We start from the raw sequence: 24,747 nt of genomic DNA on the forward strand, positions 1-24,747 counted from the left end.
GCAATCCCAAACTGGATCCTCATCTACTGCTGGTTGTTCTTCTCTTTGAACCCTTTCACTAAGCACAGTGGGCTGGGAGAACTCATTGGTGAACACTGAGGCAAAGAAAGTGATCAGCATCTCACCCTCTCCTGTATCTGCTGCCATTAAGTCACCCACCTTACTCAGCACTGAGCCCACCTTTTCCTTGTCCAGCTTTTTAGTACTAATGCACCAGCAGCTGGCCTTCTTGTTGCCTTTGATATCCCTTGCAAGTCTCAACTGGAGTTCAGCTTTGGCCTTCCTGACATCATCCCTACATGGACAAGCAGTATTTCTAAATTCCTCTGTTGTATCTTGTACCTGCTTCCACCTCATGTCTGCTACCTTTTGGCGATGAAGCTTTGTCACAGGTTCCCTGCTTGCCAAGCCTGGTTCCTGATATATCTGCTTGGCTTTCTAAGGATCAGCATGTGCTGATACTCAGTATCCCTAGTATCCTTGCGTGCTTGGAGGACGCTACATTTAAAGAACTGCCAGCTTTTCTTGAGCTCCTTTACCCTTCAGAGCTGCATTGCATGGGATCCCACTTTCCAGTTTACTGAATAAGCTAAAGAGCACTTGCCTAAAATTCAGGGCCTGTACTCTGCCCCTCTTCTTCCTCAATCCATTCACGATCTTCACCTCATTTCATAGCTGCTACAGCCAAGGCTACCACTGATTATTATGTTCTAAAACAGTTCTTGTTAGTCATCACATCATAATCACTAGCCATATGCATGTGCCTCAATAACAAGTAAAATAACTGATGCACATTTCTGTTACAGAGTATTCCCCAAGTTTGCTTTGGTATACACACCAGATCATCAGGACAATCAGCGTGCAGACCAGCGACTTGCAAGTAATTGCCTTCAGCTGTAAAATTATACCGAATGTGCTCTGGCAAAATATGTTTGTCAATCTTGTTGGGAAGGTGAGCTCCTGTCAGAAATTCATTACATAAATCCAATATTCTGACGTTGAGGTCGACTGCTTTTTTACGCTGTAAGAAAAATAAAGTACAATATACATAATACCTTCAGACATTACACAAGCAGAACTGAAAGTTTATAAAACCTTAAAGGACTTTTCCAGAAATGAAGCAGAAAATACAACATTTAAAATGAGACCTACAGCATCAACAAAATCCTAATGTAGGGCTGAAGTCAACAAGATCAGATGCTCATACAGATCTATAATTTCATACAGGATTGAAATTGGAAAGAAAACGCCTATGTTTTTACGGTAAGGAAACGTATAGTAAAGTACTTTTATAGCTGCTTGGAAAGCATTTATAAAAACTGTACCTACCATAATTGCTATGTAAAACACAAAGGAGAAAAAAAGAAGCAGGGGAGGAAAACATGCAAAAATAAGGGGCAAGTGAAATTGTAACTGAAAGGGGATGAAGCACCGTAGAACCAATAGTCAAATCAGAAATAAAATCCAGAGTCCAAGCTTCAGAGTTGTTTTTTGTACAAAGTATTCTAGAGCATTTTCCAGGTAACAAACCACCATCACAATCATGATCTTCAGAGTAACTTTATCACACAAACCTGGCAAGAGAGTCTTTGTACAGATCTTTCTGGAAGAGATGACTCCAAGTATTAATTTTATACATAAACATGAGCTATGAACACACATCCAACAGAGCACCCATACCAGAAAGCATGGTGAAAGTTGATGGTTTTGGAAAATCCATCACTAACTACTGCAAAAGCATGTAAAAGCTCCAAGAGAAGTAATCAGACTGTGCCCCGACACACAAATTTGAACAAGATTTACAACTTCTGGTTATGTGAGCACCAAAGGATAGCCTTGACACACACCTGATCCTTTCTAAAACACTCTAAATTAACCTGTCATCGCAGTGCATGGGATGCTGCCTTCCCCACCATGTAAACAGGTTGTTCAGACAGCTAAGTAGCTTTTTAAATATCGGATGCAAACACCAATCAAAGAGAGCAGGATCCCAGGTCTTGTTTATAACTCTTCAGAACACACAAAGGAATGATGAGAGCCAAACTGCGAAGAACTGCCAACTAATAACATTCAAAAACACACTTTAGAAGGTATTTGAAATAGGCAAAATTACTTAGTTCTGAGAAGACAAAATTCTACAGAGGACAAACTGGCCCAGAATCAAATTATTCACGTCCCACATGTTTCATTATCTGGTGTTTGACAATCAGGCAAATGTCTGTTCATACATTATAGCCAAAAATTACCTTTTCTCCATCCAAATGAATGCCACTGATCTCAAAATCAAACATAAAAAGTTCTGCCACTCGCCTAAAAATACAGTAAAACCCTGTTAAAACAGCCTCATTTGATAGTAAGCATAATTTCTTAACAGATCTTGCCCTTAGTAGTTATTTAGGTTTCTTGTCTTTTACAGAGAATAACAACACAGTTACACAAGTATTGTTGTTATGGACACAGTCTTCCTATGTTTCAGGCCCCTAACAGCTTACTCGGTGAAACTGGATTTTTCCTTTACTGTTATTTTATTCATCTGCATTGAAAATATCCTTCAACAGAATTCTACTACATTAGAAGTTTAACCAGTTTATGCACATTACCATTTTAATTTGACACTTCATTTATTCTAACAGATCAGAAAAAGACCTCTTCAAATCTAACATCCTTGACTGTGGGGAAAGAAGGAAGTAACTTACTCAAATATTTAGCTTGTCTAACCATGTCAGTGAAGAAATAATTTAAAACTATAACTGAATAAGCAGATAATAAAACATTTTACAGCAATCATAAAGTAAGCTTTAAATAAATATACAGATCATCTGATTTTCAAAGATATAAATAGATTACTATAAACTGAAATCACGTTCTTTAGTCTTCTCTACTTTTATTGCTAAAAACACTGACATATACACCACAGTACAGCACATAGTTTTAATCAAAATGGTGTTATTGAAGAAAATCTTTAAGTTCTCACTTTTCTGGTTTTGCAGATCTCAGTTACTCTGCTTCAATATATACTGTTCTCTACAGTCACAAAGACATCCTCCAAGACCACACAGCTACAAACTTCCCAAGTCTTGTGCAGGTAATTTAGTAGTGACTAATAAATTAGTAACAGAGATGTGGTATGTTTTCCAGTTTTATTAATTAAACAAAACACAAAATATAAGCACAATAAGGAATGATATATATTATCTAAAAAACTAAATTTATAAGCATTAATAAGTACCTGGTTTCTGGATCTAGGGAACTCATAATAATTTCATCACCTAGCAGACGTCTCAAACTCTGACACAGTTCAACATCTGTATTTAATCTGGAAAGATACAGAGTAAATGAATCACACACTAAGAACAAACACTAATATTTCAGTCTCTTGGTATTACTCATTTAAAGGCAGAGCTTAATATTTACTGAAACAACATTAAAAACAAAGGTCTGCATTTTCAAAATGCTTTCTGGTTCAGAACCACACTTAAAAACTACAAAATTTCTATACAAAGGATGTGTGGACAAACTGGCATGGAAACAGGTCTTGTGCATCCAGCAGGAAAATCCTCTGGATAGCATTTTGTGACAAACACAAGCAACTCTAAGACTGACAACTTATTTCATATGCACAAAGATAAAGATGATGAGAGCATAAATGTGAGAGAACTGTTTTCTAACCCTCATTTTGAAAGGACTCCATTAAAGGAAAATCTGCATTTAAGTTTGCCATCAGATAAACGTGCTGCTGGCTGCCACTGAAGTAGACTAAGAGCTTATTAGCCCCAGAACATTTCCAGATGCTCATCACGGTCCCTGTGCTAGACAACACTAGAGTCCATCAGATTTGCCAGCATGTTAACTATAAGCATGCATGACAACCTGAATTACTAGGTGTGAATCAGTGGGGAATGAAACACACACATAAAAATCAGCACAGCTGCAGCGGGCAGCAGCCCCCAGCCTGTCAGGCTTGGGCACTAACTTCTTAAATCGGCTGAGGCACAGCAAGCCTCTGCAGCCCCACTTGCAAAATGAACTTAATAATTACCAATACCCAGTTCAGAGACAGAAGAACACACTGCGTTATGCCTGTACTTCCAAAAAGGCTCTGTACAGACGGTGCTAAATGAGAAGCCCAGCACCCTGTCAAAAAGTGGCTAAAAGCAGATACCTATTGTTAGCAGTTCCTGAGGGGTACTATTTGTCCATGACAATGAACATGCAACAATAGCTATCTTGAGCATTTACAATAGTTTATGAACCTCTTAGGTTCATTTGTGAATACTTTCTTCTTTCATCTGAAGTGGTATTCAGATATTAAAGTCATATTGTTGTACATGGTGTGCTCAATCTAAGCCTTGAAAAGTCCAGTTTCAGTTGAAAGGTTTCCCAAACATGGTGGCAAGACCAAAGACACAGTTTCTGATGAATTTAGTCTTAGAATTCTCTTTTCAGCCAGCCGCGTTAGTCACAATGCTTACTAAACAAACCAATTCACTGCTGCCCTCAGAGTAAAAAAGGCTTCGTTGCCTCTGCAGCTTACTGCAGGACACCAGGTCAACCAGTCACTGCCTCCACTGTTATTTAGGAATCCTGAGGAAAGCAGCAGAATCTGGGTCAACTCCGCGGCCCTTCCCGGTAAAGCTCTCACTTCAGGTGGCTACCCCTGAATGCCACAGGAAGGGAAGACACTGAAAGGACACTGTATTTGGAGATTAAAGATCACCCCTTTCCAGCTTCTCAGGAGCAAGAGAAGCAAATCAACTCACTGTAGTCAAGGACCATAGAAGTAACTGTCAGGATTTAGGTGTTGAGATATTTAATGAGGGAGGGGCTGGGGAATGGGACTCAAAGAGCCAAACTTCAGAAACAGAAGTCTTTAAGAACATGTTGTATGAAATGTGTTTTTAAATAAAGCACAAACATGCCAGACCAGGCACATATCACAGCCCTAGACAGACAGATGCTCAAACACTCATTTTAACAGGAGACTGTCCTTTCCTCTTTCACATATCCCACTCACTGGCTGGAATTCAAGGGGTCAGCAAACCAGAAGAGAAAATGTTGTGAAATATAACAGCTTAAATCTTAAAAACAAATCAGCATTTTGTACACATGCTTTACAGCAGTTGGGTTACCTGTCACAAGTCCCAGAACAACGTAGTTTCAGTCTCTTTGGGTTTCAGTGACACTGAGTCACCTGACAACTTAAAAACTTCAGAACATAAATGGAAACTAAAACAGAAACACCTTTCATGAGATACAGATATTTAAGGATTTAGCGTTGTTACAGTAACAGCAAGACTGACACTTTGTTCTCATGTGTAAATCCTTCCTATATAATTTTGTGTCAATTGCTGTTTTCATAGACCATCATACAGTAATTTTTAAAGATGCCTATGGAAATAGAAAAAAAAAACAACCAACCAACCAACAACAAAAAAAAACAAACCAAAAAACCCCATACTTCTCTACCACGGTACCAATGCTCCTGCAAGCTTCTTCAGCCGCCTCTCTGAATGCAAAGTCAGGATGGGCAATTTTCACAAAATCTGCCTGACAGAAAACAGTGAGGCAAAAAAAAAAAAACAAATAAAAGAAATCTGTAATTATAAAAAAAGTTGCACTCAAGTAATTACATTTACATTAACATTTATTTCTACAGTTCTATGCAACCTGTTTGCAGAATTTACATATTTTTCCCTGAAAAATAAAGCCTATGGAAAAATGGTGCTGACAACTATTAAACCAGACAGTGAATGTGTCTTTCCAATAAATATCTTTAAATCCATACACTACTTAAAAACTTTTTTAGTATGGTGTGTATCTTAGAGGCCTTACACTCCAATGTACTTAAATATTATGAAAGATTTTTAAAACTAAAACTCACAGTTAAGGAAAAAGCACACCACCAAATATGCATAGAGGGCTTGCTTTTAAACCCCTTTCACTTTTCAGTACAGACCATCACGTTATGCTTTGACATCATTATCTACTAGGAAGAAATACGTTGTTTAAAGAGAAAAGAGAAAACCCGGAAGTTATTTTGGATTCAGAACAGGGTTTTTATTTGAGTTACTGATTTTTAGTAAGTCTCCAAATACTCAAAGGAGTTTGGAAGACTAGAAGGATGCTAAAAGGGGACTGGAGATCTAGGTGTTTCCATGACTGTCAACATGAATTCAGGGAGCTTCTGGCATTGAAATGATACAGAATTAAACATTAGGAATACACTGAAGACATTCAGCCTGATTTTACAGAAAGTACATGAAATAAGCTTGACTTTAACAGTATGATTGCAGTTTGAAAAGGCAACTTTACAAATGTAACACACGATTTTTACTTCTTAGAATCCCTTTTTAAAACCCTGTATAATATTGACAGAACGGTACTGAATGGCAGATCTCAAAATTCCTGCCAACAGATAACAATCACCAAACCACATCTAGACAGAGCTCTGCAAGCTCTGCATCTTTTAACATACAGACTTGAAAGTATTACACAGAAGGTAATTTTAATTCAGCAAACTGATTCAGAACTATGGCCATTGAATTCTGATGACTGTTTTCATTAGATAATGCTTAAGAGGAATTAGGCATAGCCTATATAAAATATAACAGACAAAAGGAGAATGTGTGACTTGACAGAGCACACAAGTACTTTCAGAAGGAAAAAGTGCCTGGCACATAAGATGCCTTGAATCTAGAAAGGAATAAGGAACAAGATTTGAGAACTGAGAACACAGAGAGAAATTCAAATGTGAAAAAAGTCAAAAAAATCAATGACTTATTAAGAACTGATTTCAGTATGAAGGTTGGGTCTGCTTCCTTCAAACAAAGAATGATGATTTGATAAAAGATACGCTTTGGGCAAACAAGTTTCCAGAGAGCAATACAAAGTGCTCCATTACACTTAGCATTTTGTTATACAGAACATGAGACCAGGTACTCAAATTCTGTGGACTACAGAAACTGCAATGTAGGAAATACCTGCATTTTTTCTTGGAAATAAACAGTGTCACCTTTTATTAACACATCTGCTACTTTTAACCTGTAAGTTCTTTAAGGACCTTCACCTATCAACTTTTAAACTTTCCTAAGTTAAAAGCATGTGTATTGCAACCCCAGCTTCAACTTTGACAGCAATCACAGGCTCTCCATAACGTAAATGACACTGGAAAGATGATGTATTAATATTAAGGCAGAAATATAATTCTGATTTCACCACTATTTTTCTTGTTGTGACCTTAATTTTAAGATAGATGTAAAAATAGTATAAACTGGACAGTCTGACAGGATTTGTAGTTACTTATCAGTCAGTAAATCCCCTGTAATTAAATTGCAATCAATTTAATTTTCTGTCTTAACACAAAATTTCAGAGTTGATCTGCTATTTACTGCAGTGCAAAAAATCAAAGTGGAACAACACGGTGCAAGCTTATTAGGTCCGTCAGTTCAAAAAAATTTGCTTCAAGTAATAATACAAAAAAGTAATTTACCAAGTCTGCCACTCTGCACAAGCTATCTGAAAGCTGATCAAAGATCTTTACAGTCTCTGGTCCAGGTGGTGTGGAACATGCCTTCTGGACTAGCTGTTCCGACTCTTGCAATGCTTTGTCCTGTGCTTCTTTAAATCCTTCTGGACAGCTCAGTTCTGGAACACCAAACAGACCCTGAAGGGCAGAACACAATGAAAACACATCACTATTACCCTCCTCGATTTCTGCCTCTCTGTTTCAGGACGAAATCATCACCACAGAATTTTACCAAAATGACCCTAGCTGGCACATTGCACCATTTCACTGAAACATTCCCACATGAGTGTTTTTGTAGAGATAATAGTCACCGTATCAGCCACAGACACTGGTATCCCATGAAACCATCTTCACTTCCCAGAGCAAAACCCCACTGACGTTCTTTCAGCCAGGCTTGTTCTTAGCAAACCTTAAGAGTTCGACATCAAATCCTCACAAACTCTCCTACCCTGTAACCTCCTATACCATCCTTTTCTCAAAGCATTTTTTATCTCACTTCCAAAGCATGGGCACCAGAAAAATCATAGGAAGTCTAATTATGTTTTGAAATGAAGGAAAATCATCCCTCTGAAGCAAAAGAGACTAATCAAGGAATGTGAGGACTAAGCAGGAGTGTCAAAACAGTGAATGAGTTGGCCGGCAACCCTAGATATCAACAAATTGCAGGCAACAGGACAGTTGTCTCAGGCTCATTATATGAGTTCCAAATACTGGAAGCAGATCTCAAAGGAATTATCAGCAACAACTCAAAAATTTTACAGAAAGAACAGTTTTATACCTGAAGCTCTTACCAAACCTGGCCCTGTCCAACAAGGCAGGGCAAACACACTGACTTGGGCAGGACAGACACAGGCAGCAGTCACATCCTGCATTTGCTGGAAGAAAGTTAAAGAGGTCCTACCAATTTTGGTCAGCCAAAATGGCTAACACTACCTGCTAGAGAAGTTCCATGATACAGACCCACAACAGTAAAAAAAATTCATTTAAGATTAAACAGCATCTCTGCAAGCAATGCAGCCCCTTTGTAACTGCCTAACTGTAACATGAGCATCTCTTTACCTCCTAACTACAACACATAACAGTGCAAAGTACATGATTTCACACAACAACCATCCCTTCCCAAATTTAACTTCAGCATCTAAAAATCACAATCTTGATTTGAAAATCTGCAGGGCAGTCACTTTACAATGCACCTTCTGCAAACTTTGTATTATAGCAGGCAGTTGCAGGTTTGCATACAGCTTACAATTATTTATCCAAATGAAATTAAAAGCTTCCAATTGACAGCTTGTCTGTAAAAGTATATATTCTGAAGCAAAAGTAACACCGGAAGTAAGCATTTGGGACATTCTGAGTTGCTTTTTTTCCTATTTTCTTTTTGTTGCTCTTGCTAAAACTGCTTTTCTTTTCCTAATGCTCTTTCTATAAGCTGGCCACTCTTAAGACAGCAACCCTTTGCTCAGAATTCCCATTTATTATTTGGAAACAGGAACTGCACTGAAATAGATACTTTTTATATATATACATGTGTACACACACACAAACTTAAATATACATGTACCACACCACCCTTCAATAATGCTTGCTGTATAAAAGACTCAAAATTGCCCCTTCACTCAGATCCTCGGCCAGCTGATGCAGTGTCCTGCAATGTCCCAGAGAGCTCCTGGCCTTCCTGCTGCCCTGCATCACCCATTCATCTTCCCAAGTGAGCTCCTCCTGCACATGTAGTCCTTGATGAACAGGAAGCATCTCCTCTTAAGAGATAAATTAGCCATGGAGCAACTCTTCCATATGACACCAAGTTTGACACAAAAAAATTTAAAATCACAAAGAAAGGAAGCCTGGTCCAGGTCTCTGTGCTCTTCAACAGTGAGGCTGCATGGCTGCAGCATCACTGTCTTTGCTTTGCCTCAACATTTACACTCTAGCTCTAAAAACTTGGCTCTTTGCAAGCCTGAAATATGCATGTCTGCTCCCAAAGAACTCTACATCCTCTCTGTGGGCCAAGCAAATCCAGAACTCATTCCCTAGACCAGGTAAATGCACAAAATGTAATTGGATTATTTCCTGGAGCAAGACTTACACTAGTGTGCTTGTAGAGGAAGAAGACCCAGAGGAAGTTTCCCAAACAAGTGCTAGATGATAAATAGAGGTCAGATTTGTCCTCAATCCTTTAGTCCCAGCATTTGACAGCTTCACCAGCCTGGGCACCATGGTAGGGACAGGTGAGTCAGCAGACTAACACCCGGATTTTACAGATGTAAGCATTCTGCACGCGCTGTGCCACTGGAGGTACACATCTTATGCTGTCCAGGAACTCAATGAGAGTCCCAGGATTCCCATTAACAAACGTATCCGATTCACCCTAAAAAGAATTAAGGCAAAAGGCCTGAGTGTCACCAACCCAGCAAACAAACGCTTTTCTGCCACAAGCAACCGAATGGTGTCCAGGCGAGAGGATGCCAGCAGTCCAACCAGTTCTGTGGCACTGACAGGTGCAAAAAGCCACAATCAGGTTGGAGCTAGGAATGGAAAGGATACTGCATACATATACACCAAATATATATATATATATATATATATGGTCTCTGTTGACGCTCAAAGCAAATGGTGCAACAAACAAGGCCGTGATTTTCAAACTCCCAGTGTGCCCAGAAGACAGAATGTTTTCGGTTCATTAGAACCAAACCAAAGCCTTATGAAGATGTAACCGCCTAACCCTCTGGTAACTGCCTGGCTGTCCCCACCAACACCATTTAAAAGTTTCAAAATAAAAAATTACACGCAAGTGAAGCAAAGCGCAAGGCGGCCTAGGCCGCTGCTGCCCGCCTCAGGCCCTTCCCCGCCCGCCGCTCACCGTCTTCCCTCCCACCGCGCCGCCGCGCAGCGGCTGCCCTTGCTGCTTCGCATCGAAGGCGGCGCCCACCGGGGACCAGCTGGTGCTGACGGCCCGGCAGCCCGGCCCCGCCGCCAGGCCCCGCAGCGCCCGGCCCAGCGCCGCCGGCAGCGCCCGCCGGCAGCCGGCCAGCATGGCGGAATGGGTCCCGGCAACAGGCCCCGGCGCACACGGCTGGGCGGCGACCTCCCCACGCCCGGGCCGAGGGGGGAGGAGAGCGGGAGGAGGAGGGGGGGGGGGGAAGGGGAAGAGCTGCAGCGCCGGCCGTCACAGCGCGGAGGGAGGCGGGGCTCCCTGCCGCCCGCCCGGCTCCTGCGCCGCCTCCCGCCCGCTGCGAGCGGCTGCGGCCCGGCCCGGCGCTGCGTGGAAGGGGCGGAGCGGGTGGGTGGGCAGCGGGGGCGTCCTGGCAGTGAGTGGGGGGCCCAGTGCCGGCCGGCATTCCCCACATGTGCTTCCCAGTTAGCCCGAGGTCGGCTGCAAAGCGCTCTTTGGCCCAGGTGCTTCTACGACGCAAACTCACGGCCTGTGGCTTAGAGGCGGGAAAATCTCCTCTTCCTTTAAAACTCACGTAGCCCTTCCGGCTGCCTTACTGCTCTAGTGTGTCCCCAGCTGTAATTCAGCTCCCTCAAGAAGCCCCCCTCGCCTGTTGGTGCTGGGCTGTGATCCATGCGTTCGATTCGACGGCTGTGGGGACCCCCTGCCGCCTGAGGGGGGGCGAGAAGCCGGGCCCCAGGATCCAGCCTCCCGCTCCTGCTGCATTTCAGGACGCTGGCCCCTGTCCATCAGCATCTCTGCTTTACTCTCTATGGGGAGGGAGTGAGACTTACCAGCGTCTTTTGTTATATTTTCCAGTTTTAGGTGAAAAGGGAAAAAAAATAAAAAAATTCTGAGAAAATTCACAGACATTAGTTTTATGGCACATGAAATATCTCTTGGCCAGTTCTCCAGCATGTCTGCTTCAGTGTCAATTAAGGTTTATGGTTCATTTGGGAGAATTTGTTTAGCACCACCTAATTCTGCAGTAGAGCAGCATCGTGCTGTATTTGTGCACCCTCACCGAGTATCTGCCCACACCAGAAGGAGCTTCCTCCCCTCACACCATCCCGCTCTGCATCAGACCTTTTGGCCACACGGAGAGCCAAGAACCATATTTAAAACTGTCAAATCCACCCAATTGCAACGAAACTTGTGCCACAGAGCAAGCAGCCCCTGTGGAGGTACCAAACTACGCTAATTCCAAGATTAAAAACTATTTTGAAATGGTTGGATGAAAAAAAAAACCCAAAAAAACCCAAAAAACCACCCAACCAAATTTCAAGTCCATTTACACATGTCACCTAGAAAGATGTAAGCTGCTGCCCAATGTTTATACATTATAATAGGGACGCACATTTCACAACTCCAGAACCTGGAACCACTTTCTTTTAAAACATTTGTCCTTCAGAACTGGTCAGTGCACCCCTGTGTAACTACAGTAAGTCACCAAACCAGTAACGTGGCAAGCCCAGTGCTGTAGATTCAGAAGACTTGTCCTCTCTTGTGCAGAAGCCATTCCTGAAAACAACTGTCCTGCGACTACAGCCATAAAAAGTTTGTGCACATTGGGATTTTTATTTTGTTTTGAATTCTAAAAAGAAAGCAGACAGCAGCAGATTATGTGAGTTTAATAAGTAAACACCCAGCACCTTGTGACTGGGACAAGAAGGCATTTATTTCAAACTCTTCTGCATATGAGTCTGAAGCCCCGAGCTCTGTTTCAGCAGCTGGTTATGAGAACTTCAGCACACCAAGTTGTGCAACGAGCCGCTGTGTGCAGAACAAGGCCTGGTTTCCTACAGATACAAGTAGCGTGATCCTACACCTTCCTGCTGTGATGACTTCAGTGAAAAAAAAGTACTCAGGTTTTAGGGAGATGCCTAGCTGGTCCTGTCCTGCCCTGCAGTCCTACAGGTCCCTTTCAGCCCTCGACATACCTCCCTGGATGCTCACTGTTTTCTGTTGAATCCAGGAGAAATTAGCCAGCAGATAACAACTTTATTAGGGAGGGCTGAAGGACACAGGTGTACACCATTCACAATAATGTGGAGTTACAGGGCAGGTGATGGCAGCAGCTCTAGTGGGTCGGAGGTGCTGAATAGGAGGAACCCAGAGAAGGTGGTATCATCATCAGCATCTGCAAACAGCCCGTTGAAAGTCTCTCCTTGGTGAGCCTGCAGCCACACCTCATCTCCCCCCTGTAGCTCAAGGATGGTGGCTCCTGAGGCCTGGTCCTCTCCACCCTGGTACCTGTCCATTGTGTGCAACATCTTGATGCCATTTTTAACTAGAGCTACTCGCACATTCCTTGAGTAGACAGTGATGTGGTAGGTGAAATAGTAAACACCGGGGTATTTGCAGATGAATTTACCAGTAACTAGGTTGTAGTCGTTTAGACTATTATACAGCACCTTGTCAAACTTGATTGGGCGATTCGGAGGGGGAAATTTGGTGGCAATCGTAAGGCCAACACTGAAAGCACTCCTTGGCAGGACTCCTGGGGCACCCACGTTCCCCTTATCTCCTCTGTCTCCTTTCAAGCCTCTTTCCCCCTGAACTCCTGGATTACCCTGTGGCCCCAGATCTCCAGTATTACCTTTAGGACCTGGATTACCAGTTGGGCCAATTGGCCCTGGGAAACCAACTTTTCCAGGATGGCCGATTTCACCCTTTGTCCCTTTTGGACCAATGGGCCCAATGTCTCCTTTTAACCCCTTTTGTCCTTGCAGTCCCAGCTCTCCCTTCTGACCTTTATAACCCACTGACCCTATAATTCCTTTTGGTCCCAGTTTCCCAGGTCGTCCTCTTTCTCCTTTATCTCCTTTGTTCCCCTTCTCTTCAACAGTCCCATTGGCTCCTAAACAAAAGAGAGAAAAAACAAAGACACTTTCTTGTGATCTACTGGATTAGTGGGGCACAACATGAGTTTCAGCAGGAACACATACGTGTAGGTGTGTCACCACTGTACATACAATTTATCATACATTTAAGTGCAGGATAAGCATAACATCTGAAGAACCTGCTATTGTGTTAAAAAACTGGTGCTCTGTCTGAGAGCAGCAAGAATAAGCTCAAAGAAAGGAAGGTATGATTTGTCTACAGGCTGACAGTAGCACTCACAGCTTACAACATCTCAGGCACAAGCAGCATCTGTCCAGACACTTGTTTCCAATCTTTGGTATACAGAACAAGGGAGATGGTTCACAATTTAATCAGAGCAAGGCTCTGTTTGGACAATACCCAGAACTTGCTTGCCATGTGTCTGTATAATTTCTGCATGACATAACTTTGCTTGGGTTACCTAGATTGCTACTGCAGTGCAACTAAATGCTTTTTGTCCTGTTATTTGCTACCACATGCTCCATTTATCCTACATCCACTCTTGGGCTGAAGCTCAAATCATTTGAACATCCTCTGATTGCTGCAAAAGGGTTTGATGGTGAAGGTCTCATGATGTGAAGGGCATGTTAGCAGTTGTTAGGCAAAAGGCATCATAATGATCGTATACTCTATTAATCAGAAAAAGAGCTGATAATTTCTGCATAAGAGCCTCTGGCTTCTGATGTTAGGAATAATGGTGTATTTACAGTTTACTGTTCTCAATTTACAATTGAGAATATTTAACAGCAGCAGTGAACTGAAACTAGGTGAGATTGTATGATGAACGTCTAGGAAAAGCAGCACAGGTCCATCAGGACAAGGGTACAGGAAAAAGAGGTACTTCTAGTAATTTTAAACAATATTTGTGGTCTCATATCTCATGCTCCTTCCAGGACTGGGGTTGTTTCTAATAGGCTGGAGAAAATTCTGAGGGGAGTAGAGCAGCTTGTAGTTACTGCCATGCAATGCATATACTGTGTGTTATTTCTCAGGGTCAGCTTCAGGATTTTGGACAGCCTGGACACTGTCTTTGGCAGGCTTCCATGCTTTTGGATATATACATTGTCTGTGTACAATTACTCTAAGGATACACAAGTCCAGCATCTCAGAGTTACTGAATTTCTGCAGAATGATGTGATGCCTCTTGACCCACTGATGGCTGACTCCCTGCGTGTATGCATGTCACTTTGCACATGTACATCTGTCTGACACAGGAGACATGCTGCATATGCATGTTGGCTAAACAGGTGAAGTATACACGATCTACTGTATTTTTAGGTGTATAATTTGTGTCTTCTACAATTTCTTTTAGAAGTCTCCCTCCTGAGCTACAAGAGCCTCACTTTCTTAAGGTAGCTGCAGATGCGCTGTCTTCCTCAGCAACTGACGAAAGGATCAGAGATCGGAAAGGTAGGATAACAAGCTGAGTGAACAAGTTGTAGGGCATCAGAGGCAGTGGGATAATTGGAGGTGGCAAATTCCTCTTGTATTGTCCACATATTTGTACAGCCTCTACTACTTCTGGGAGAAGGTGTTTTAACCTTTGTGGTATTTTCGCTGCAGCTAGAAGGTACATAGCACATCTAGTGCTCACAAACACAAGGACAGCAGTTGACCGACAAATATTAAATAGAAACACATCTTCTCTGACCTCGTTCGCCTTTTTCTCCATTTGCACCATCTTTTCCTGGACTGCCAGGAAGTCCTGCTTCACCTAGTGCAGAACAGAAAAGCAGATTTTCATTAAACAATTAAGTTACCAGAAAACTCGGGGTGAATTCTTCTCTAATCGTTCCTTTTCAAGCCTGGCTAAACACTGACTTCTAGTGGGTGCCACTGCTGGTACTTTTCTCTTATGGATAAATTGACAGAGAGCACAGAAACTCTGCTTGAGGATGGTGCTTTTTTGAGACAGAGGGAATCCTTGGCATGAAGTGGTGTGTTATTGAGATATGTAGAGGAGCTATACCCTGGCCAGGACCACCAGTGTAAAAATTCTTGTCCTGTTGTTGCCTCCATCCATGGAAGATACACCAGCAGGAAAAGGAGTGAGGAAGCCACATTCAGCAAGAAGCTTTGCAGGGACAGGAAGCCTAGCGGTGAAACAATGGTAAACTCCTCTCTCAAGAAGAGACATCTGAAGAAGTTTGGCCAATCGTAATGAAACATTACAGTGGAATAATATTGCCTGTAGGTCTAAGGAAGGCATTCACACTCTTGATCCCCGTACCTATCATGGCACGGACTTTCCACTGCTCTAAAGAGAACAATTCTATAAGTCATTTTTGTAGTAACATCACAGGTGACCAGGAGGTGTGTGAACAAATACCTGGATCTGCATCCAGAACACAACAGAACAGAAGGAAAAAGTTGGTAGTTTGGATGTAACCATATTCCAAGAGTAGGTCTCCAGCCATATGGACTGGAGAAGAGTTCTTTAGCAGTTTTCTGCACAATGGGCACAGTCCAGCATCTGCTGAATTTTCATTGGCTTGGTAAGGAACAAAACTAAGTCTCATGTATTTAACTGCGAAGGTGTATGTACATACAGTATAAACATAGACTCTAAGGAATGGTACAGTCATCCCAATTTGCTTGAAGAATAGTCAGTATAGTCATCATAATAGCTTGATTTAGGAAAACAGGTTGGGGACTTTATTGGAAATGAGTGATATCATGTGATAACTCAATGGAGAAAAGTGAGGACATTTATAAGATTAATGAAAATAAAGTAAGCTCTAGATTTTCCACTTTTCAGACTTTCCTGGACCCCTGCATAAAGAAAAAGGCAGCAGCTAATTGTATGTGCCTATTAAGAAGCTAATGGATATTTTTTTGTTTGTTTCTAGATTTTAAAAGATTTTTGTTTTAGCCAGGTTAGGGCACTGAAAGCAGGAGCATGTAAGTGGTTGCTTGGCAGAGAGCTCTAAATCATCTCACAAAGAAAGGAGTTTGAAGTAACTCTTTAGAATCATTGAGGTAAATACCTAGGTGGGTAGACCTGTCTTTCAGTGGCCCAGGGCAGGCCGTAAGCAGTGAATAAATCTTCAGTGCCCAAATTATAAGTGCTGGTTATGTTTCAGCAGATCTAATTTACTGTGTAGCCACACAAACAGTGTGGTGTGTAAGAGAGGAGAGTCAAGTGGTAGGAGAAATATCTGGTAGAGGATCCCACCTATGCCAGCACAGCCATCAAAGAACCACACATCAAACTACATCTTCAACACCGATTCAGCAGCCTACACTGTCTGCAGACGCATATACTTCTCTGGTGGAGTAGGTGATTCATTAGCTTAGCAACCCAGTCTGTTAAAGGCAGACCTTTCCGCTAGCTTGAAAGACATAATAAAACACTTCAGCACATTTTAAGTTAATTTATCTTAGACTGTTGATGTCAAGTTTGGTTTATGTACTAGATTATATACTCCGCTGAAAAGAGCTGTGATTCACAATCCTTAACATCAGCACTTGGTAGAAGGATTCCTCTGGTAAGTACAAGTTTGATCCAGGTTGATTTGTGCAGCTGAGTTAGCCAGGCCCACAATAACGTTGTTTGTGATGGGTTTATGCATTAAGCCATAACACTACCTGCACAATGCCACACAATAGCTGACCTAACATAAAGCCTGTTGGGGAAGAGTTTTCCCCCCAGATTTTGTGAACAAATTTGAAGTGGCAAATATACACTTGTCCTGTGCCTTGCATTCTGGGATTGACACTTCAGCTGAGGTGTTATATTTCCACATGCCCACAGATTTATTACCTTGTGCAACCCTGGCCTTGCTATTCCAGCATGGATGCAAAAGGCAGCTGAGGCTTAAAGTACTGTGGGAATTACTAGCTTTAGGATGCTGAGCAGATCACGTCTGTCTTCAGTATCACACCATATCTCTATCGTAGCCTGTTAGAGGAGACACAAATCCTACACTGTTTTTCAACAGTCTCCATTCCTGAACTTCCTCTAGCGGCTCTAGAGTTACAGCAAGTAGGCACGCTCAGAAGCAAGTCCTATGAATGTTAAATTTAGGTAAGAAAGAAATCTTACCGCTGCACACTTCTTATTGCACTGAACAAGGTATCAGTTGTTGGTTTGTTTATATTCTACTGGGCTTGAAGCTTTTTACAGAAATATAGTTGCTATCTTAAAGATGTAGGAGTAGGTTTACAGGCTTTAAAATTTTCAAATAAACATGAAAATACTTCCAAAATAGAAGGTAAAGTCTTTGTTCTTTTGGTTTTATCCCACGGACCTAACCTCTCCATAGTATTAGCTATCTTGCTTTCATTATTACGTCTTTATATTTCCGTTTTCAAACAAGTAAATGACAAACATCCAAAATGTTTTCTGAAGGCTAGGCAGAATAATCCCATTAATGCAGAGCGACTACAGACAACTTTGGGAATGAATGGCATTGCACTTGCTACATGAAATCATTTATTCTGAACATAGTACCTGTATCTCCCTTGTCGCCTTTTGGACCATCACGTCCATCACGACCAGGTATGCCATTGTGCCCAGGATTGCCGGGGATGCCAGGATACCCTTGGGTACAGACGTCCTGGTTTTGTGTTTCTGTCGTGCTGACCACAATAGCCAGCAGTATAATCCAGCTTTTCATTCTTTACATAGGTTATATGATTTCGGCTGAAAGATTTAAGAAAGCAAAAGTACATCTATCTAAGTCTACCTTAGAAGGGGATGGAGGGTGGTGGAGGGACAAAAAAAAAAGGAAATGGGTTTTCACCATGTCTATTGTTTTGTTTTGTTTTGTTTTATTTATAGGTCTCTCTATAGCATCAAGTACAGTCCTGGAGACTACAGAGTGCTATTTCAAGTAATAATTTAATGGGAATACCAGACACAGTGTCATTATATATTTGAAACATTAACTCAGCTTTACACAATTTAAAATACTCCTTAATTCCCTGTGATTTGGAGCATCAGGTTCTGATTCATATTTTCTTATGCAGTATGACTGGTGGAAATAAGTGACTCTGCAAAAGGGAATTTTGATGCAGGTAGATGGTGAGCAGGTGAAAGTCACAAAAGCTCTGGGGAGGTTTAGAGCTGCCCTTGATATCCTCAGGATCTATCCAGCAAACAAGAAAACAACAGCTCAGTGCATCCCATAGAGTTTCACACTGTTCTATTTAAACCATGAGTGCATTGACAAAGCCCATATTTCATAGATTTGCCTGAACTTAACCCACATTAAAAGGCAACTTGGGCAAAAGTGATCTTTTTTTTCTTCACCCCCCAGCAAAGAATATACAGATGCAGCAGCTATATGCTGAAGAACTTCCAGTGACCTGTCTTACTCCAACCAAACCTGTGAAACACCTGGCAAGTCTACAGGGAATCAAGCTAATAATAATGTTGCTGTCCTGAGCCTAAATCAATAGTCGAAATTTCAGTTCTTGGTGGGGGGTGATTCAGGCAGGACTAGTGATCCCACGTTCATACACAAGGATTCATACAATGTCCTGTTTCTCTGAGCTGCTGTTTTGCTTACATAACATACAGGCATTCTCCTTGTTCAGAACTCTTTGTATACTCCTCTAGCCAGAACTGTGCCCAAAATGAAGCTATTTCATGCCCCTTTCTGCTTTTCAGAGCCGTGCAGAAGCCCATCTACATCTTCCATCTTCCTCTTTCCCATTTCAAAGCCTTCCAGCCAAATGGGATGTTATGTATTTAGAGTCTGTAAGAAAACCCTTCTTTCTGATCTCCAATCTTTAGTCAGTGTTGGCCATTAATAACCCAGTACCTAACAGCTTCTTAAGGGAAAAATAATATAACTGGGCCAGTCAAACAGTTCATAACCAAGAAGAAGCAGAGGTCTTAATGCCCACTTCTCCATCCACATTTCTCCCTGCACCTACTTGTGATTACATAGTTGTGCCTCTCATCTCCCAGGAGCTGACTGTGGTGCCACAGGAGGTGAATTAGGGCAATTCAGCCCCTAATTCAGCACAGAGCAATCATCTTTTTCTCTCTCTCTCTTTTTTTTTTTTTTTTTTTTTAATTGGAGTTAGTCATCTACTGGGTTAATAAATTGAATGACCTCAGAGGGAGTCAGAGCTGGAACAGAGTGAGGGCAAAGATGTGAGGGATCAAGTAAGAGAGGTTTTTGGCAAAAACAAACCTTTAGTCTGGTTCTACCCCTTCATGTAACTTACTTAAAGTCCAGCTTATATTTCTCCTTTCATTACAGTGTCCCTCCTATATAACGTCTTTTAATATAGGCCCACTGATATACGTTAATACTTAATTCTAGACACAACTGGTTTAAGTGAGTGTAAGAGCAATTAATGGGAAGAGATTAGACTTAGGAACAAAAATCAAATAGCAACAAAATTAATGCTCATTTTTTTGGAATTAATATTCATAAATCCGTATTGCATAGAAGCTTGGGCTGTATAGGTTAAGTACTTATACAGGCAAAAGTGATAGAATGAATAGATTTTACATAATCGGCTTTTGAATTGGTTCTTTCATTAATAAGAACTTAATACTGAGATCTGAATACTAAATTGAAATATTAACTATCATCAACTGAAAAGATAATGTCTTCTGTTTAATTTCTTCACTACCATTTCTCAGTCTTAGGAAAGAATGCATCCAAATACCATGTAGAGGGACTAGTATGTTTTCAATAATTACCCCCTGTTAGCAATATTAGATCTAAATATTTTTTTAACTTGATTTATAGAGGAAGACCTTGATTTTGGGACACATTCCTTAATCTTTTAATCCTCTCTTCAGAAAAGTTCCCCATTTTGCCACAGTTATTGGATATGTGATGTATGGTGCCTTTGCCAATGATCTACAGGGAGATGTTTGATCACCCACCAGCAAAATCCTGCTTTGTCTGCTGCTGCTGTTTGGCACTAAAGAAAGATGAAAACAGATTAAACGTTTGCTACTTCTGAGCTATATAAACATTTGCTGCCTTAGTCAAAGGACTCCAGAGAAGTGCAAAAGGAAGAAGTGCTCTGTGTGATGCTGTTAGGATATGGTGCATCCCATGGAGAAGTCTGATAGCCCTTGTCCACTGGCACAAAACCCCATTCCCAGTTGTCTAAGGGAGTGTTTCTTGCCTAAAGAATAGAGAGTTGGTCCCCACACATGCACTCCTTTCCATCAGCTGACAACATCAATATCATCATCATCATCACCACCATTATCAGATATATAGGATCTTTGGTCTTACCTCATTCACTTCATACTTGCAGTGTTCTTGGGCATCTGTAACCAGGGTATAAAAGCTACATGTAAAGGAATTCACGCTTCAAATACGTGCTTTGAGGACAAGCACTTGTTTGGTCACTAAATTCTCAAAGGTCAGTGATTTAGTTTTGAGAGCTGTTAAATAATTAAAACAGAGGTTTAAACTGGAATCTTCCTATTTATTCCAATATTAAGCCGAAGCGCTCTGTACTTTGGATTTTATCACTGTTACATGAAAGAAAATTGTTAAAATGCATTAATAAATCTTTGATTTTCCTCCATTATACAAATACATTACACAAATGTTACCCGTTGACAGCCTGGTTGGTTTGTAGGCTGGAAGGCATGTCTCATACCATTACTGTGCTGGAAAAACATGTAATAAAGTTAGTTTCTGTATGAAGCAATTTACAACGGCATTAGGGACAAAAAGACTACAGAAATTAAAAATAACAATGCTGTTAACGTGGCATTACAATTATTGGGTAATTATGGAAAAGAAGTAATGAGGTCAAATTAAAGTAAATAAACTGAATGCCAAAGAGAGCTTTTCATGTGTAATTAGCAAGCTCCCCATCTAGCCACTCAAGCAACAGTCAAAGCTATTGTGCTACTAAATTACATATTATTGGTAACTAAATTTGAAGAAGCCATAACTTGATACTTAATTATAGTTCTCTTTTTCAAACCAGGACTGTTGAAACTAGTGAAAATAAAGCAACTGAGCATATCATCATCTCCTTAAATGCTGATCATGAACGGTGAAGGATAAAACCAATAGTCACAGGAGTTAATGTGTTATAGGAAGTGGCCTTAACTCACCCTGTTGGTGCAAGTGACTGAAAACTGTCTGAGGGTGTTCCCAGGCTGCAGAGAGATGACACGCATGGCCTGTGTGTAAAATAAGGCGTCCTCAGCACGGCTGAGCAGTGAAGTTTCCACTAAGGTCTTCACCACCACCCTGTGGTAATAAGAAAATATTGCAAGCGTTATGGTGCTCTGGTTTGTATCTGGGACATCGCATTTACCGTGCTCTAAGGAAAAAGAAGGACAGTGTGCAGCAATTAGCTGCTCTACTTGAATGAACTTCTGTAGCCAAATTAGCCTCACTGCTGTGCTAATTGAGAAGAAGATACGAGTGCTGCGAGACAAATTCCTTTTCTCTTCACCCGTTAGGCACCATCTGAATTTTTCTAAGGTTGCTTAGCCTTGGCTTCCTCTCACACTTCAAAAGTTTGAGTCATTAAAAAAGCTAGCTCACCCTGTTAGCTTACTGCTGTGCCCTCAGTGATCTGTCCTGCCATGCAGAAAAACCTGGATTTATTGACAAACCTTCCTGGCTGCAGGGTGCTGGGACAGCCGGTGACTCTGGGGGGACAGCACCGGGGGCAGTGGGGGCTCCTGGGGACAGGCCACCGGCAGGGCCTCCCGGGGCACAAGGGTCCTTACACTGACCCAAAATTCTACAATGACAACAGTAACTGTCTGTCTATCCCAGTCCTGAGGATGACATAATTCATTAGTTACTCTACCCTGATGGGCAGATGGATACTTTTTTAGCGGAGAACCAAGAAAACTGCTGTAAGAACGGTCTTAAAGACAAACATTTCCGTCAGCCACTTTCTAGTGTGCCTTGTCACATCACAGAATAATGGCTTGGAAATAATGACACAGTAGCAAAAGCTCATCATTTGCTCTTAGAAAATATTGCATCTGAATGGCAGGAGGTGCAGAGGTTTTTTAGATTGATTGCTGTGCAAATGACCTTTGTTAGGAGCTGAATATGGCGGTAACGACCACCAGAGGGATGGTTAATAAAAGAAGATACACCCAACCCTATTAACAAAGCACCTTCTAGATTCTTCTTCAGTACTTCACGAGTCAGTACCTCCAAAGTCAGGGCTACGCTCATAGGCAGAGGCCAAGATTAACTGTACCGAGTGAGTATGCCTACCGACAGTTCACTTCAGTGTATGTATCGGGCCTTCTGTCTTCTTATTTCCTAGATGCCAGAAACAAGGAAGTATTTGGCCTGTACCTGCTTCTGCCAGCAAAGTCCCTCAGAAGCATCTGGAGCTCTTCCTTCCCCCTGAAGCATTTTCAGATTTCCAAAATTCACTGGAAGAAACAGTCAATAAATCCTACATCATCTTGTGTGTCTCTCCTGAGTGAAACCCAGCCCTTGAAGGGCAGTGGTGCTCCTTCCTCTGCTAACCTCTGCCCTCTCAGATCTGTCCTTCTGAGCTTTGCTGACGCTGCTCCAGGGATGCAGACACCTTCCAGCCTTTTTTTGCCTGTGGAGTGGTTTGTCCATCATTGCTGCTGGCCCATCCAGAAGGCTTACAATAAAATGATTCAGGTAAAACCTTTTCCAGGTCTTGTGCTCTTCAATACCATCCTATCCCATTCCTTTCCAACCATTCCCATCCCATTCCCCACCCCACCAAGATGCACAACAGAAATATAAGATGTAGCATAAACAGAGGGAGGGTGTGATGGGTGTGGATCACTTGTCAGGCACAACCTGCTTTAGGTGCCAGCGGAGACATTATCTGGGATGCCATATGGAACCTATAAAGGGGGTGTGGGGGCATGTATAAATATGTATGTGTACAAACACACACATATACACACTCACACGCATCATTTTTTGAAGCCAGAGCCTAAATACCTAATCTTACAGTGGCAGTATACGAGTTCTCAGTGCTAGATACTCATCCGGACAACGAGAAGTCAGTTCTGACTGCAGTGAACTAAACCTAACACAGATCTAAGATTAAGAAAAGCCATAGTGTGTTGACAGTTTATAACAGTTTTGACATATTCTCACAATTGCATGTTCTCTAGCTAGTTAGAGCAACTGGATTTAGAAAAATACTCAGAAGCACACTAAATATTTCTGTGCTTTCCTTACAGGGTACATGATGTGCAGTTTTCCACTGCTGACTTTCTCACTTCTCTTTTGGTACTGTAACATAAAAAGGCCCAAATCCTTAAAAACAAATAAACAAACAAAACCCAAACAAGCAAAAAAAAAAGAACAAAACCGAAACCCAACAACAAAAAAAAAAACCAAAAAACCAAGACAAGCAGTGCCATTTCTGTGCAAACTTAAATCTCCACCTGATAGATCAGGCTCTCAAAGAACTTAAAAGCCGATGGTGCACAATGATCTACAGGATTTAGCCTGACTGCCAAAGCATGAAATAAAACGTACAAATGAGCTCACCATGGCCAGATGAATTGCAGGCTCCTTATAAAGCCTGTTGATCACATCCTGCTCCGGTGTTTGCCCAAGGTATGTGCTTTGGTCATCTGATCCACCTCACCAAGTGCTCACTGTGCCTTTCACTGCTGCCGGAGCATTCAGCATACAACCTGCTGCAGCCGCAGCTCTCAGCTTTGAGGTGAACCAAGAAAGAGAGGTAAGAGCTTGGAAACTGTAAGGAGAGGGAAAGAAATGGCAAACCCAACTATTCTGCCAGCTTTTGAACTTGCCAAAGCATTTCTGACCAAAAGATTTCAGCTAATTTTGTTAAATTTATTATTTTGTTATTTTGTTAAAAGTGAATGTGTCTCAGTGAAACATGATTTTTACCATCACCTTGAGCAGGAAGGACACAGGCACGCCTTCCAGATGTGGTCCCTTGCTCTGCTGGAATAATGCAAAATGAAACACTTCCCTGAATCAGAGCACTAAGATGAATGAATCTCCAGCAGCATTGCCCATTGCTCTAACAAGCAGGCACGTAAGCCTGTTCACACACACCTACAGAACAACCCTTTTGGGTGAACCCTTTCAAAAGGTTTTGCTTTTGTTCCAAAGAAAATAGTATTTAATTCTCCTTACCTAAACTCCAGTACTTAAGTCACCATCCTCTGTTAACAAGAGCTTTAAAAATACAGAATCTGCACTTGCGTTTACTTCCAAGGGGAACTGTGGGAGCTGTCTGCCAGGACAAGGTATCACAGATGCATGTGGCTGGGACAGTAACAAGGATGGGGTTTGTCGGAACAGTGAAGACTTCAATCCTAGAATCAGGTTTAGTAGTTGTTAAAATGAACGTGTGCTGGGAAGTACTGTAGCTGTTACTGAAAAACCAAGAGAGGATGATGTGATATTTTTTGCTTTAAAATAATAAAATAAATATATCAACTGTCATATTTTTCCATCAC

At 41.6% G+C, this 24,747-nt stretch overlaps 2 protein-coding genes across 2 annotated transcripts in view; both read right to left on the reverse strand.

Moving 5' to 3' along the window:
- The window catches only part of MIPEP (mitochondrial intermediate peptidase), an 80,973-nt gene extending 70,361 nt beyond the window's left edge, over nt 1-10,612 (reverse strand). Inside the window, exons 1-6 of the mRNA XM_055701636.1 lie at nt 10,386-10,612; nt 7,490-7,663; nt 5,459-5,547; nt 3,230-3,316; nt 2,247-2,310; nt 839-1,021 (exon numbers count right to left, since the gene is read on the reverse strand). Coding sequence (XP_055557611.1) covers nt 839-1,021; nt 2,247-2,310; nt 3,230-3,316; nt 5,459-5,547; nt 7,490-7,663; nt 10,386-10,559 — 771 coding nt within the window. The 5' untranslated portion in view covers nt 10,560-10,612. The remainder of the gene's footprint in view (nt 1-838; nt 1,022-2,246; nt 2,311-3,229; nt 3,317-5,458; nt 5,548-7,489; nt 7,664-10,385) is intronic.
- A 1,460-nt stretch (nt 10,613-12,072) lies between these two features.
- On the reverse strand, nt 12,073-24,664 carry LOC102050309 (complement C1q and tumor necrosis factor-related protein 9A-like). Its single transcript, XM_005446506.3, has 5 exons — nt 23,801-24,664; nt 22,610-22,689; nt 17,794-21,532; nt 14,992-15,054; nt 12,073-13,317 (listed from the first exon to the last, which is right to left on the reverse strand). The coding sequence occupies exons 3-5, from the start codon at nt 17,957-17,959 to the stop codon at nt 12,512-12,514; spliced, it is 1,035 nt and encodes a 344-aa protein (XP_005446563.1). The 5' UTR covers nt 17,960-21,532; nt 22,610-22,689; nt 23,801-24,664; the 3' UTR covers nt 12,073-12,511.
- Between the last annotated feature and the right edge of the window lie 83 nt (nt 24,665-24,747).

The sequence above is a fragment of the Falco cherrug genome, chromosome 2 (assembly GCF_023634085.1).
Source record: "Falco cherrug isolate bFalChe1 chromosome 2, bFalChe1.pri, whole genome shotgun sequence".
Taxonomy (NCBI): Eukaryota; Metazoa; Chordata; class Aves; order Falconiformes; family Falconidae; genus Falco; species Falco cherrug.

Excerpts from the sequence above, each read along its gene's own strand:
- LOC102050309 (XM_005446506.3), bottom strand. The coding sequence starts at position 17,959 with ATGAAAAGCTGGATTATACTGCTGGCTATTGTGGTCAGCACGACAGAA. Across the intron at positions 15,055-17,793 it reads AGGCGACAAGGGAGATACAG|GTGAAGCAGGACTTCCTGGC; the intron begins GTACTATGTTCA and ends GTTCTGCACTAG. Across the intron at positions 13,318-14,991 it reads TGGAGAAAAAGGCGAACGAG|GAGCCAATGGGACTGTTGAA; the intron begins GTCAGAGAAGAT and ends TCTTTTGTTTAG.